At 37.7% G+C, this 15092-nt stretch overlaps 4 protein-coding genes across 4 annotated transcripts; 2 read left to right on the forward strand and 2 right to left on the reverse strand. All coding sequences in view use genetic code 12, as the record gives it.

Annotated features, from left to right (window-relative positions):
* Positions 1-496: 496 nt before the first annotated feature.
* On the reverse strand, positions 497-1918 carry KGF56_000478 (uncharacterized protein; the record flags this gene model as incomplete). Its single annotated transcript, XM_049326234.1, has 1 exon — positions 497-1918. The coding sequence occupies one exon, from the start codon at positions 1916-1918 to the stop codon at positions 497-499; it is 1422 nt and encodes a 473-aa protein (XP_049182377.1).
* A 1088-nt stretch (positions 1919-3006) lies between these two features.
* KGF56_000479 (uncharacterized protein) lies at positions 3007-3972 on the reverse strand (the record flags this gene model as incomplete). The annotated part of the gene is made up of 1 exon (XM_049326245.1): positions 3007-3972. The coding sequence occupies one exon, from the start codon at positions 3970-3972 to the stop codon at positions 3007-3009; it is 966 nt and encodes a 321-aa protein (XP_049182378.1).
* Positions 3973-7840: 3868 nt separating this feature from the next.
* PHO4 (phosphate-sensing transcription factor) lies at positions 7841-9724 on the forward strand (the record flags this gene model as incomplete). Its single annotated transcript, XM_049326257.1, has 1 exon — positions 7841-9724. The coding sequence occupies one exon, from the start codon at positions 7841-7843 to the stop codon at positions 9722-9724; it is 1884 nt and encodes a 627-aa protein (XP_049182379.1).
* A 1491-nt stretch (positions 9725-11215) lies between these two features.
* SEC23 (GTPase-activating protein) lies at positions 11216-13498 on the forward strand (the record flags this gene model as incomplete). The annotated part of the gene is made up of 1 exon (XM_049326268.1): positions 11216-13498. The coding sequence occupies one exon, from the start codon at positions 11216-11218 to the stop codon at positions 13496-13498; it is 2283 nt and encodes a 760-aa protein (XP_049182380.1).
* Between the last annotated feature and the right edge of the window lie 1594 nt (positions 13499-15092).

The raw sequence follows: 15092 nt of genomic DNA on the forward strand, positions 1-15092 counted from the left end.
CATTATATAATTTAGTGATCTCATTAGGATCAGTCAAGTTCTTATTTTGTTGGAACAAATCATGGACACGTCTTCTTGAATACTCCCTGAAATTGTACGTATTAAACTTATTTGATTTTTCAAGTAATTGTTTATATAACTTAAGAACTTGTCTTGAACTAACCATGGTCATAAGATATTGCTACAGCTAACGAAAGAAGGTGATGATAGTGGTTAACAGGGTGCTTAAAAAGATTGGATTTTTATACGCCAAATTTTTATTGGTCTTTTTGCCACTGAAACACGACTTCATCAAACCCCCAAGTAAGAGATGATGAGATGATACCTTTCAGGTAACTTATACATCTCCTTCTCCTTACCTGTTTCATACTGAGATATTCTCTATTAATAAAACTCTATTCACCAACAACGCATATACACGTACACGTACACACACACATGCCGCTAGGTCTTTTTTTTTTTTCCTTCTTCTTCTTCTTCTTCTTCTTTAGTCTTTTCAAAAAAGATGGTGTTTCCCTTCACGTTTCTTATCCTTTTTAATCTTAGCGTCAGCCATCATCTCCTCAAAGATTCTAGCATCATCGTCTTCCTCTGGAGATCTCTCAATGCTCAACATTTCCTTTCCGATATATAACAAAGCATTGGCTCTAGCAACTCTTTCTTTCTTGCCCAATTTTTTACTATGCAAGACATTTTGACAAACCTTATTTAGTACACTAGTAACCTCAAACTTAACCAAAGACCACCCAGTAGCCAAGAATTTCCCAGTAACAAATCTTTCTCTTTCTGCTTGTTGAGAAATCTCAATCTGTGTTGGTTCATAACCATGCTCGAGTTTCAGCTGGAATGTTTCTTGTTCAACCATGACTTTCTCCATAGTTTCTTGGGCATCAAGAGCTGTTTTGATGATGCTATATCCATTCTTTACAGTTTCGCTTGAAGACTTTACTGAGGTGTATAATTTGCTCACACCAAAAGTCTTTGATGCTTGTATTGTCGCTTTAGCTTGATTTGTATAGATCTTACCGATAAGGTGTAACAATTGAATACCAAAGCTTTCCACCTTCATATCATCAAATTCTTCTCTCAATTTTCGAGTAAAGTGTTTCAATCCTTCTGGATTGGTAGATGCTGCTCTGTAATCATCAATCCTAATTATAAGATTCTGAGATAATTCTTCAATCCGTTTAAGTTTAGCTTGTCTTCCTTCTTCATGTATTCTTAAAATCTCTTCACGCTGCTCTTTGGTCATTTTTTGTTTCCTTTTCTTTTTCAAATCTTGTGATGAGATGGTGGACTCTTTTCTCGCATGCAAGCTGTTTGAATTTCCTTTAGTTGAATCAGCTAGCGTCAACGAGTCAAAATTCGAACTTAAAGAGCCATTGGAATTTGAAGTCTCTTTGAAGTCGTCGTTAGAAGAATGATTGAAAAAGCCATGACTATTGTGGTGTTGATGGTGGTGGTGGCCAGCAGATGTAGCCTGCTGATGCTGTCTCTCTCTCTCTCTCTCTTTCTCTTTCTCTTGCTCCTCCTCCTCCTCCTCCTCATCCAAATTTAATACTTCGGCAGATTTAGTCAAATCGTCCATCAACCCCAATTTCCCAATCCAGTCTCTAAATGCTACTCCGCCAAACACCGTTTCAAAAAACTCACTAGGATCAATATTTGCAGCTGCTTGTTCAGCATGATTCTTCATGCCTTCAACACCGTACTGGTCATAAATCTTTCTACTATCTGGATTAGACAAAACCCCATACGCTTCACCTAAATCTTGAAACTTTTCCGCTGCTCGTGGATCATTCCCATTCTTATCAGGATGTAATTTGATAGCTTGCTTTCTATACGCTTTTCGTAACTCCGCTTCGTCGGCAGTTGGCTCTACTTGCAAAATATCATAATATGTCGTATCCACTACCATTTTCTATCAGAATTTCAACCTCTAATGCTACTTAATAAGACTAACTTTTGTTCAATCTCTATCTATAAAATGAGATGGTAAGACGAAGAAAAGGAAAAAAAAAAAAAGAGAAAAATTACTTAGCGCGCTTTCCGAAAGAGTTATGACCATATCGAGATGGATAGTACTGGTGTCGATGAATAAGCTTCCTGATACAAGTAAGAGTATCAAAAAATGTCATAAGACTTTGTAGAAACACGCAATTTTATTAATACATCTACCCTCATTCTTCTACCCCCATCCCTCTAGCAACAACCTGGTCCTAAGAATTCTTGAATAAAAAAGAAGAAAAACTCGACACTAGCTGCCACCGATACTTTTGCAAGATTGGTGCAAAGTGACAGTAATGATGAGGCTTCATGTAAACAACTCATAAAACCTAATGAGGCTTCATGTAAACAACTCATAAAACCTAATGAGGCTTCATGTAAACAACTCATAAAACCTAATGAGGCTTCATGTAAACAACTCATAAAACCTAATGAGGCTTCATGTAAACAACTCATAAAACCTAATGAGGCTTCATGTAAACAACTCATAAAACCTAATGAGGCTTCATGTAGTGACAAATCAGGTGATACAATGTCGATGAAACCAACGATAGCTTCCACAATGAGGCTCGTAAGGTTTCATCATACCCCCACAACTGCCCAATACATTATATGAAAAGCCTACTTTTTTCCTTCCTTTCAGTACTTCTTTAACCTGTGTCGATTCTTCATCCTCTTTTTTCCTTCTTTAACCTGTGTCGATTCTTCATCCTCCTTTTGGTCCTTAAGGTGGTACACCACTGATTCAAAAGTCCTTTCAACGTTTCAGTTTGAAACAATCCTATTCGTAGCAAAGAAAAAATATGTAAAACACACGTTGGTGGCAGATAGTGTCGGTGGCAGCTAGTGTGCTCAACTATCGAGCAGAGCGAGATAGTGTCACTCGATAGTGTCGGTGGCAGCTAGTGTGCTCCACTATCTCGCTTCGCTCGATAGTGTTGCTCGATAGTGTTGCTCGATAGTGTCACTCGAAAGTGTCAATAGTGTCGCTTGCTTTCTTTAGCCATCATCTTTGTGGAAAGTGTAGTTGTAGACATTTTGATCAAGGTCACTCCAGCCTTTTGCAGCAACAACATAAGGTAAGCTAGACCCTAAAATTCCAAAATAAATCAGGTTATTGGGAAATCCCAATAATTGCTGATACTGTTTCATTACAAAAGTGGGACTCACGTTTTTTAACGGTATAGAACTAGTAATGTTGTGGTTAATATTTCTGTTATTGTTAATATTGGAATTGTTGGTAATGATACTTGTACCATCTAGTTTTCCGTTATCAACGTACCCAAATTGTTGTTGCTGCTGCAGATGCTGCTGCTGCTGCAGTTGTTGTTGTTGTTGTTGTTGTTGTTGTTGTTGTTGTTGTTGCTGTTGCTGTTGCTGTTGCTGCTGTTGCAGTTGTTGTTGTTGCTGCTGTTGCTGCGGAAGACGTATATTAGTTCCTCCTGTCTGTTGCTGCTTTTTCGATAGTGCGGCAATAACATGATTGCTATGGTTACTAGAGGAATTTATTTCCTTTGTTATTTGTTTCCACTTATATTTCTCACCAGCGATTAACAATTGTCGTAAGATTTGAATATCTGTACTTGTAAATTTAGAACTAATTTGTGGATCTGTAACCATTACTGAGGCACCTGTGCCTGTAATCATGTGTGGTACAATAGTAGCTGACGAATGGTTAAGATTCAAATGGGAGGCAGCGGCATGAGAATTAGAGTTATTGTTTCTCGCGAAATGGGCATCAGTAGAAACTTTGTTTAGCGATATTGAGTTTGGTCTTAAGGATGAGCCTGTTGTGGTGGATGCTGTTGTTGTAACTGCAGTATTAGGAGTTGTAGAGTTGTTGGAATTTGCCGTTGAATTAGCAGAAATGGTGGTAGTTGTTGGATAATACTCGTGCTTTGGTTGTTGCGATTGTTGCTGCGGCTGCAAATGGGGGTATTGAAACCCATTAAGATTAGTTGACATGGTTCTTATTTACTCCTTGAATGATGATAGCAAGGATTTTTCCTTTTTGGCTTGTTCAACTGACTTCTCTAAAGGAGCGTTTGAGTGGAAAAGGCTATGGCTATATGAGGCTAATCAAAGTCTGTATCAAGCGGAGACTGGACAAGTAATATCCTGTATCTTTATGAGTATGTCTCTGAGTCTTGAGTATATCTCTTTATGGTATGTCTCTGAGTCTTGAGTACACCTCTATGAGTTTTTAGTATGTCTCTGAGTCTTGAGTACACCTCTATGAGTTTTTAGTATGTCTCTCTGAGTCTTGGGTATACCTCTATTTGTATGTCTTTCTGCGTCTTGAGTACACCTCTATGAGTTTTGGTATCTCTTTCTGAGCTTTGGTATTTTGTTCAAAAGTGGTGTTTTCACAATATATAAATATATAATTTCCTCAGCTTTTGAAATAATTATCAAGTGTTTAATTGGGAACCATAATAAATAAACTCAACTGAATATATATGAACCGAATATCAACCAAATTATACATAGACAAGTCCTTATAATATATTGATTTCTCTTAATAAGCAAGAGAGACAAAAAAGAAAGAAAAATAAATCTATATGGAGCTAATAATATTTTTATCTTTTTCTTTTATTTTCTTTTCTATTGAATTGAGAATGAGTAAATGAATCAATATTATCTTGATAGTTGTTAGGTGATTGACTAATGCAATGATGCGCAAGGAAATGCAAGTTTTATGTTGGTGTCTTGGAGAGGCTAAAAAGCGACAATGAGAAAAAAGAGACAAAATAAATAACACTAAACAGTAGCAACACTAGCGAGTGAAGCGAGTAGCAACACTAGGGAGCGAAGCGAGCTAGTGGAGCAATATGTAGTGAGTAGTAAGTGGCGCCAAAAGTGTCTAGACAAAAGTGCCCTCAAGAAGCGCCGAGAATGCCCCTCTAGAGTGCCTGCAAAAAGCACCAGCTCAGCTCTAAAAGCCTCTCTAGAGTGCCTGCAAAAAACACCAGCTCAGCTCTAAAAGCCTTAGTAAGCTCAAAGTACTTGTCTGGAGCACCAAAAGCATCAAAAGTGCCTGCTAGGCACTAGCAAAAAACCTTCAAAACACCAGCTTCAAGCAATCGTTACATCTCCCGTTACATCTCCCGTTACATCTCCCGTTACATCTCCCGTTACATCTCCCGTCACATCTCCGTTACATCTCCCGTTACATATCCGTTACATCTCCGTTACATCTCCCGTTACACCTCCTATTACAGCTCGTGCACCTGTTTCAATTTCATCACCACCACCACCACAACAAAGAATTAATACAATTATTTTCAATACATTTTTCTTCAGTATAATAATAATCTAGCAGTTTTGGCTCAATTTTGGAGCAACACGTTGTAATAATAATTGTACAACTATTATCTTGGATTATTGAAAATTAAAAGGTTGACCAAACAAAACTAATCTACCACAATGAGCAACACATAATGAGCAACATATGGGTTTTTGCAATGAGGCCTACTGACACAACTGCAACTAATATATTGTATAGCACGCGACAGACACGACATAGCGAATGCGATACGATTTACGACACGATATTAAATGACAGACACGACATTATAAAGTGCAATACATCACTCAACTTCACGACAAAACGCGGTCAAATATTTTTTAGTCAACTTTGACTTCTTTTCCCAAACTGGGGAGATAAAATCCTATTGTAATGATCTTGTGTAGTACATTTCCTAAAACTATTTTTTCAACCTTTTACTCACTATATTGGGGTCAATCTCTTCTTTTTCTCTTTTGGGGTCGGGTCAATCTCTTGAAATTATAAAAGTGTAAAGTAGAGTAGAGGAGTTAGAACCCCTCCACAAAGTGTTGCTCGATAGTGTCAACAAGACAATTTCTCTTGCGTCTTGTTAAAAACTCTGATTAATGGCAGAATCCTTGTTGCCATCTATCTAAAATTATGCTTTTGTTCAAACCCGTTGGTAAAATTCCATTTCAACCTAATCAACCAATTTTTCTCTATAGTACCATAATTTGCCCATAAATTGCCATAACTTGTCATAAATTGCCATAAATTGCCATAAATTGCCATAACTTGTCATAAATTGCCATAAATTGCCATAAATTGCCATAACTTGTCATAAATTGCCATAAATTGCCATAAATTGCCATAAATTGCCATAATTTGCCCATAATTTGCCCATAATTTGCACTGTTTTTTTTGACGGTGTTATTTTATTAGAGGTCATTTAATTAGGGGTCATCTTTAAATCAATCGCTATACACAAAGTCATTACATAATTAATTTTGCAGCTAATTTAATTTATCTAATTATTGCCAAATGAGTTGATAGTTGACAGAGCTTGAAATTGCTATGGTACAGCTTTTATGGTACAGCTTTTATGGTGCATCTTTTATGGTACAGCTTTTATGGTGCATCTTTTATGGTGCATCTTTTATGGTGCATCTTTTATGGTGCATCTTTTATGGTGCATCTTTTATGGTACAACTTGTTGTCGACAGTAGAGTAAAGTTAACAAATTGAGATTGATTCATTCAAGCAATCAAAACCGTTTATAACACTAACTAGCCTGTAACAACACTAACTAGCCTGTAACAACACTAACTAGCCTGTAACAACACTATCTCGCTTCGCTCGATAGTGATCAAGGGATGTCTAAAGTTTATTTTCTCTTTAACGTTTTCTCTTTAACGTTTTCTCTCCTTTTTCTAATCAAGGAACACAATTACCCCCTTTTTATGTCTTGGTTCTACAAATTACTCATTAACAATTTGTTTATATCTCACTACAATTCTATCAATACAATTCTATCAATACAATTCTATCAATGCAATATGCTCAACTAGTGAGTATGCTCAGCTAGTCAGTATGTTCAGCTAGTCAGTATGTTCAGCTAGTCAGTATGTTCAACTAGTCAGTATGCTCCACTATCTCGCTCTGCTCGATAATGTCGGTCAGTATGCTCAATAGTGTCGGTCAGTATGCAGTTCCCGCTTTAATGGGTGCACGTGGGGGGTGGAAGGTCCTCTCAATCTTGTAAATTACCGCTTAAGGTGCAATTGGGGCTTTTCGCGCTGTTTATCTCTGGTCACGTGATGTACTTTTAAGCTGGATGATGGGAATTTTATCTAATGGAGAATACTAGAGAAAGGTAAGTAACTTAAAAGGATATTAGGTAGAGGTACTCATGACAAAAGGTAAGGTTAAATTACTCATCTTTTCCCATCTCATCTCATCTCATCTCATCTCATCTTTTCCCATGAGTTTTTGTTTCGAGCCGTGCATCGCATCGTCTCTCGTACTTGAATAAAATTCATTGTGAAAAATGATATTGTCCTTTTTCCACTCTTTTACAAATAAAGCTTCTCCTGCCTCACAACTTGAAATTGGTTGGGCATCTCCTCTCCTTTGACTATACATTCTGCATCTCCTCTTTAACATCCTCTACATCCCTCGTATTGTCTCCTCCCTCCATCTCTTCCATACCGTTTCCTTCACCTCTGCTCTTGCGGTGTTAAACGGCGCCAAAAAAAAAAAAAAAAAATCAAAATTAATTCACTAAAAAAAAAAAAGAACCAAACTTGTTGGTAAGAAAACAAGCAAACGGTTGAGAACTTCAGGTTGATATAGGTGCTATTCGGTATATTTGCAAAGAAAGAAGGATAATTCTGCTTGTTTGGTAAAAGCTGAGGTAAAAAAGGTTCTAATTATAGTTGCTATACAAGCTTACAGCTAAGTTACTTGAGGCTCACCAGAGAATTTTTCACTATTATAACAGTTTCAATTTTTTTTTTTGGGGGGGTCAAGAGGATATTAAGAATTCATCTTTTGTTATTAGTTGCTATGGAGCTGCAGGTTTGGAACTCGACGTTTTCTCCAGATAACCAAATAAATATAAATGGGTCACCAACTGGGAACACTCCTAATAAATCGCCATATTATCCAGATATAGACCATCATGGTACTATTTCTAGTCAAGTTTCAAATAGTACTCAATCTCATCAGAATCCTTCAAGCCATTCAACTCCAGCTGGGATCAATAATGGTTCTCACATCAATAGCCAATTAGCTTCTCATCATATAAGTGCAAATACTCCTAATTATAGCGAGTCGGAACAGATGTTTTTGAATATTGAACAAAACTTGTATGAACAACAGCAACAGGAACACCACCACCATCACCATCACCATCATCATCACCCAATCACTCAATCACTACCACCAACACAACAACAACAAGAACAACAACATCATCAACATCATCAACATCATCAACAACATCAACAACATCAACAACAAGAACAACATCAACTACATCAACAATTTGAATTTGGACTTGAAAACCTAAACTTCATCATGCCTGAAGAATTGAATTTTGATGACCCAAACAATATGTCATCAGCATTCCCACCAGATATTTCCACAGACCAAACACCAAGTTTATTAGCAGTTAATGCTTTGAAGAAAAGCGAATTATCTTCAAACAATCCTCAAGGATTTGCATCTCCCATTTTACCGGGACAAAATGAACAGCTGTATAATCACGAACATTACTATCACAGTCAAAATTCATCTACAAAAATATTTACTCAAAACAGTACTCATGTTTTGCAAGAACCGCAACAACATGTTAGACCAGATGCTGTTTTCACTCCTTTAGTGAGTCCCGCTGTAACACCTTTGGATAAGGGAGCAACAGGAGCATCATTTTCACAACAACACAAACAAAAACACCAACACCAGCATCTTCAATCACCTGTAAATATCAATTTTGAGCCGCTTACATCACCAGCATTAAACGCTCAGGTATCCTCAAACAATAATAGAAATAACAATGATAACAGCAGTAATAATGATAATACTATCAATAATATCAATAACAACAATAATATCAATAACAACAATAATATCAATAATACCAATAACAACAATAATATCAATAATAACAATAATAACAACAGTATTAATGATAAGAGGAGAACATCTAGTTCGGTTTATGCACCTTCTTCGGAAGATCAAAAGCCCAACAAGAGAAGAACCCCTCACAGTACACCTGTTTTGGTGGCAAATAACAAGAACTACACATCCCCATCAGTAAAACCTAAACTAGTCAGTTCGCAATCTTACTCCGAACACGCACATGAAAAACTACCGGAAACATTAATGGGTGATGCATACGGAAACAAGTCCGATTTGGGAGATATGCTCCCACCAGTGAGGAAACCGCTAGATATAAATAATACCCCCTTGATGGGATTTACCATGGGGAAACTAGCAGAAGTAGAACAAAAGGTGCAATTAGAACAACAACAGCAACAGCAACAGCAACAACTGCTGCTGCTGCTGCTGCTGCAAAAGAATTCCAACAGTCCGCCGCAACTCAAAACCAGAAAAAGATCAAACTCTAGAAAACTATCAATAAAATCCACGTCCAAACCATTGTCCTCATCGTCGCTGGAAACAAATTCAAACTCTTCATCTCCTAAACTCACCAAGAAACCAGAGAAACTAGCAACCAAGAAAGCATCGCATAAATTAGCCGAGCAGGGACGACGAAATAGAATGAATACCGCCGTGGCGGAACTAGCATCTTTGATTCCTCAGGTGTACCATGATGAAGTGGCTATACCGTCTAAGGCAACAACGGTTGAGTTGGCATCTAAGTATATAAAGAGTTTGGTTAGTGAAATTGAACAATTGAAAGGTAAAGAGGAGAGTAGGGAATAGACACGACACTATCGACACTATCGAGCGAAGCGAGATAGTGTTGTTACAGGCTAGTTAGTGTTGCACACTAGCTGCCACTAGAGGAGAGCAGGGAATAGACACTAGAAGAAAGTATGGAATAAAAACTAGAAGAGAGTATGGAATAGAAACTAGAGGAGAGTATGGAATAGAAACTAGAGGAGAGTATGGAATAGAAACTAGAAGAGAGTATGGAATAGACACTAGAAGAGAATAGGGAATAGAAACTAGAAGAGAATAGGGAATAAGACACTAGAAGAGAATAGGGAATAAGATACTAAAGGAACAGTAGTAAAGGATATGATGTAGAGTAGCAAACACTAGGATCGCGTTCGGCCCTACTAGTAGAGAGTAGGTACTAGCTTCTTCAAGTATATTTTGCCAAAGTACAGATACGTTTTTAATGGGGAATACATAATTTTCATAGTATAAATGAACAGGTTTGTAGTATATCTGTTAAGTGTGGTAAGGCCCCCCTACATTGAAGTGAGTGCAAACTCAAACAGCACTATGTATTATGTAATGACACGCTATTTGTTTATGTAATAAGACGACATTTGCTTATGTAATGACACCAATTACATAAATTATCTAATTTTTACATAATACCCCGACATTGAGCGACACTGACTAGCTGCAATATCGAGCGACACTATCGAGCAGAGCGAGATAGTGATGTAACAAGCTACTGAGTTTTGCTCGACTATAGAGCGACACTATCGAGCAACACTATCGAGCAGAGCGAGATAGTGATGTAACAAGCTACTGAGTTTTGCTCGACTATAGAGCGACACTATCGAGCAACACTATCGAGCAGAGCGAGATAGTGATGTAACAAGCTACTGAGTTTTGCTCGACTATAGAGCGACGCTATCGAGCAGAGCGACACTATCAAGCAAAGCGAGTTAGTGGAGCACACTGACTACCTGCCCACTATCAAGCGAAGCGAGTTAGTGGAGCACACTGACTAGCTCCTACTATTATCGCATGCTTTAGATGCTTCACTGTTACTCTCTTTTATTACAGCTCTCTTATATCATACACACTGAATTACAGAATTACAGCTACTCTCTCAAATTAAGCCCGAGTGTTGGTGATAGCTAGTCAATGCTAGACTATCTTGCTTTGCTCGATAGTGTCAGTGACAGCTAGTCAATGCTCCACTACCTCGCTTTGCTCGATAGTTGGTGACAGCTAGTCAATGCTCCACTACCTCGCTTTGCTCGATAGTTGGTGACAGCTAGTCAATGCTCCACTACCTTGCTTTGCTCGATAGTTGGTGACAGCTACTCTTTTTATGTATTACATAATATTTTCTTACTATCTTACATAATATTCGGTATTGACAACGAAACGAAAAAAAAGCCAACCAAGAAAGAGTGAAAAATTAATTACTGATACTAGTTGGTGAGGAGAAGATTAAGATTTATCAGTGGACTTTTCCCCACGACAGATTCGTGACTCATTGCAAGGATGAATTTTGAAGAAGCTGAAGACATCAATGGTGTTAGATTCGCTTGGAATGCTTTCCCCTCGACTAAGGCCGAAGCTGGTAAAATCGTTGTTCCTATTGGTGCTTTATATACTCCACTTAAGCAAAGAGACGACTTGCCTATAGCGGCATATGACCCGGTATACTGTTCGAATCAATCTTGTAAGTCTATTTTGAATCCATACTGTGCAGTTGATCCTAACGGGTTTTGGAGATGTCCGTTATGTCAAGGTAGAAACGCATTACCTGCTCATTATCACGGTATAAACTCGGAAAACTTACCCTTGGAGTTACAAAACACAAGCTCTACAGTTGAGTATATCACTGCTAGACCCGTTCAAAACCCTCCTATCTTTGTATTCGTTATTGACTTGTGTCAAGACGAAGAAAATTTGAAAGCGTTGGTCGACGACATAATTCTTAGTTTTAACCACTTACCACCAAATGCTCTTGTTGGATTGATCACTTATGGTACAATGGTTCAAGTCCACGATTTGGGGTCAGAAAAAATAAACAAGAGCTATATCTTTAGAGGTGATAAGGAGTATTCTGATAAACAAATTAGTGATATGTTGAATAGACCAATTGCGTCTGTTTTGAATCAGCAACAACAACCGCTACATCAACAAATGGCCAATTCATTAACCAGGTTCTTTTTGCCTTTGGAAGATGTTGAATTTCAATTGACTTCGCTTTTGGAAAAGTTAAACAGGGACCCTTGGGCTGTAGCTAATGGCGCAAGACCCTTGAGGTCTACTGGTAGTGCATTGAATGTAGCTATTAGTTTATTGGGATTGACATTCCCTGGATTCGGTGCAAGAGTCATGTTATTCGCTGCAGGACCTGGTACCTTAAACCCGGGTTTGATTGTAGGTAATCAGTTGAAAGAGCCAATTAGGTCTCATTCTGATATTGATAAAGACAATGCTAAACACTTCAAAAAGGCCTCGAAATTCTATGATGCATTAGCTGCTAAAGCAGTCAAGAATTGCCATACTGTTGATATTTTCGCTGGTTGCTATGATCAGATTGGATTATTAGAGATGAAGAATTTGTGTAATCACACAGGAGGTACAATGTTGCTTTCAGATGCGTTTACCACATCTATCTTTAAAAGATCATTTTTGAGGTTGTTTAATAAGGATGCAGAAGCATATTTACTAATGGGCTTTAACGGATCATTTGAAATTAGAACTTCAAAGGAATTGAAAGTGAGTGGAATGATTGGTAATGCTGCTTCTCTTGGAGTCAAGACCTCAAACGTATCTGAAAACGAGTTAGGTATTGGTGGTACTTCCCATTACAGACTTTGCTCAACGTCTCCAAGACATACTTATGCCGTTTTCTTCGATGTTGCTAATACTCAACAATTGCCACCAACGGCACAAAGCTACATTCAGTTCATTACCCATTATCAACACTCGAGTGGTACATACAGAGTTAGAGTCACAACTGTGTCCAACTATTTAACCAGTGACGAACAATCTTTGACCAACTCCTTTGACCAAGAAGCGGCAGCAGTAATAATGGCCAGAGTCACGCTATTCAAATCGGAACAAGACGATGGAGCAGATGTTCTTAGATGGGTTGATCGTATGCTTATTAGATTATGTCAAAAATTTGCCGATTACCGTAAAGACCAAGAAGAAAGTTTTAGATTGGGTCCCCAATTCCAGTTGTACCCCCAATTCATTTATTATTTGAGAAGATCACAATTTTTACAAGTTTTCAATAATTCACCCGATGAAACTGCCTTTTATAGACATGTTTTGTTAACTGAAGATACTAATAATTCGTTGATCATGATTCAACCCACATTAACCTCATTCACATTAGATGGTGAGCCAGAAGCAGTATTATTGGATTCAGTCTCGATCAAGGATGATAGAATCTTATTATTAGATACCTTTTTCCATATATTGATTTTTCATGGTAAAACAATCTCAGCTTGGAGAAAAGCAAATTACCAAGATCAAGAAGAGTATGCCAATTTCAAACAGTTGCTTGATGAGCCAAAACAAGAAGCAGCAGAGTTGTTGGCCGATAGGTACCCCTTGCCTAGATTTATTGATACCGAAGAAGGCGGTTCCCAAGCGAGATTCTTGTATTCAAAATTGAATCCTAGTGTTACTTATAATACAAATGAGATGATTGGAGCACCAGGAATGGGAGGTGCTGGTGGCGCCATCGTCTTAACCGACGATGTCAGTTTACAAGTATTCATGAGTCATTTACAAAAATTGGTTGTCAGCGGATCAAGTTAACCGAGACTTTGGGGAGGGGTGAAAAGACACGGAGAGAAAGAGGTAGAGAGAGATATCAGTAAAGATAGGTAGAAATATGTATATTAGACCTATTTGATAGCATTATTTGGTAGCATTTTGACATGGCCAATTAATTGTTGAACCTATATATATATATATATATATAACATATACATATATATTAGAAGTGAATAGTGCGCCTAATTATTCAAGGGTGAGGAGTAGTGAGTATCAATGAGTATGATGAACGATGACCAAAAGTTTCTAAAATCTATGCTTTTGCTTAACCAATTGTACATCTATTGCTTAACCAATTCTACATCTATTGTTCCTTTTTACTTTTTCTCTACCTCCTCCCCCCCCCCCCCCCCCCCCCCCCACACACACACACCGTATTTTTATGGGTAGTGAAATCAAATTTCGGATATCGCCGATTATCTTTGATTTTTTCTTTTTTTTTTTTCTTCCCCAATCCAATCAGATTAAATCAAAGTTAATCTATCAAACGAGAGGAAATGAAAAGAGATAAGGCGCATTACAATATCTGCGTGTAATTGTGTTTCTATAGTAAATAGGTAAGATACCATGTATAACGATACTCATTGCCTTTCGATGCACATAAATTTGTAAAGCCATAAGGCATAGGTGGTAGAGGTTATGATTGTCTCTTTGTTCCCCCAGCCGAAGAATCAGCGATGGTCAGCCTATTGACTATGTTCAGCTTATTGACTATGTTCTTCAAGAAGATGTTATTGAACTAAAACTGAACTTCACACTAAATCTCACTTTTGGCAAAATGCGCCTCAAACAAGCACCAAAAATGAAAACTGATAAAACCCAAGATAAAGAAAAAAAAAGGGGAAAGAGCGGCGCGGGCCCTTGTGGCTGCTCCACTATCTCGCTCTGCTCGACAGTGGAGATAGTGTCTATGGCAGTTACTGTGCTCCACTATCTCGCTCTGCTCGATAGTGATAAGATGAAAAACTCATTCATTGGAAACTCCTCATATATTCTTAGTCGATTCCCAAGGCTAAGCCCAAATTAGGCCAAAAAAAAAATACACTCTTCTCGCTCTCGATAGTGTTGCTATAAAGTGCTGCTCGATAGTATCGAGGTTTGAGAGTAGTCAGGGTGCTCCACTATCTCGCTCTGCTCGATAGTGTAGAACGCATACAAGACGTACGCACCCCCAGTTTTCAAGGCGAAATCTCTCCTACACTTTTCGCAAATGTCTTCCCTTTTTAATGTAAAGTTGGTTAATTTTTTTAATTGTTCTAGTATTTTTTTATTACTCAAAAAAAAAAAAAAAAAAATTAATTTACTTCTAAAAGCGTTGATAAATGTTGATTAATAGATCTTCGGTTTTATCCATTGATTTATCTTTGATACTAATTTCATCTGATAACAACAATAGCCTTCTTTGTTATTCAAGTTACAAGTTTCTTGGTCTATAAATGGCCCTTATTCCTCCACTTGGGGTTCCTTTTGTTTCTATTTTAATTCCTTTTTTTTTTTCTTTTTCTTTTCGCAGCCATCAACAGCAACCACCAATAAACCCATTGTGTAGCAATTTTATCTATCTATCAATTGTACA

This window comes from Candida oxycetoniae (assembly GCF_023343755.2).
Source record: "Candida oxycetoniae strain CBS 10844 chromosome Unknown scaffold7, whole genome shotgun sequence".
NCBI classification, from domain to species: Eukaryota; Fungi; Ascomycota; class Pichiomycetes; order Serinales; family Debaryomycetaceae; genus Lodderomyces; species Lodderomyces oxycetoniae.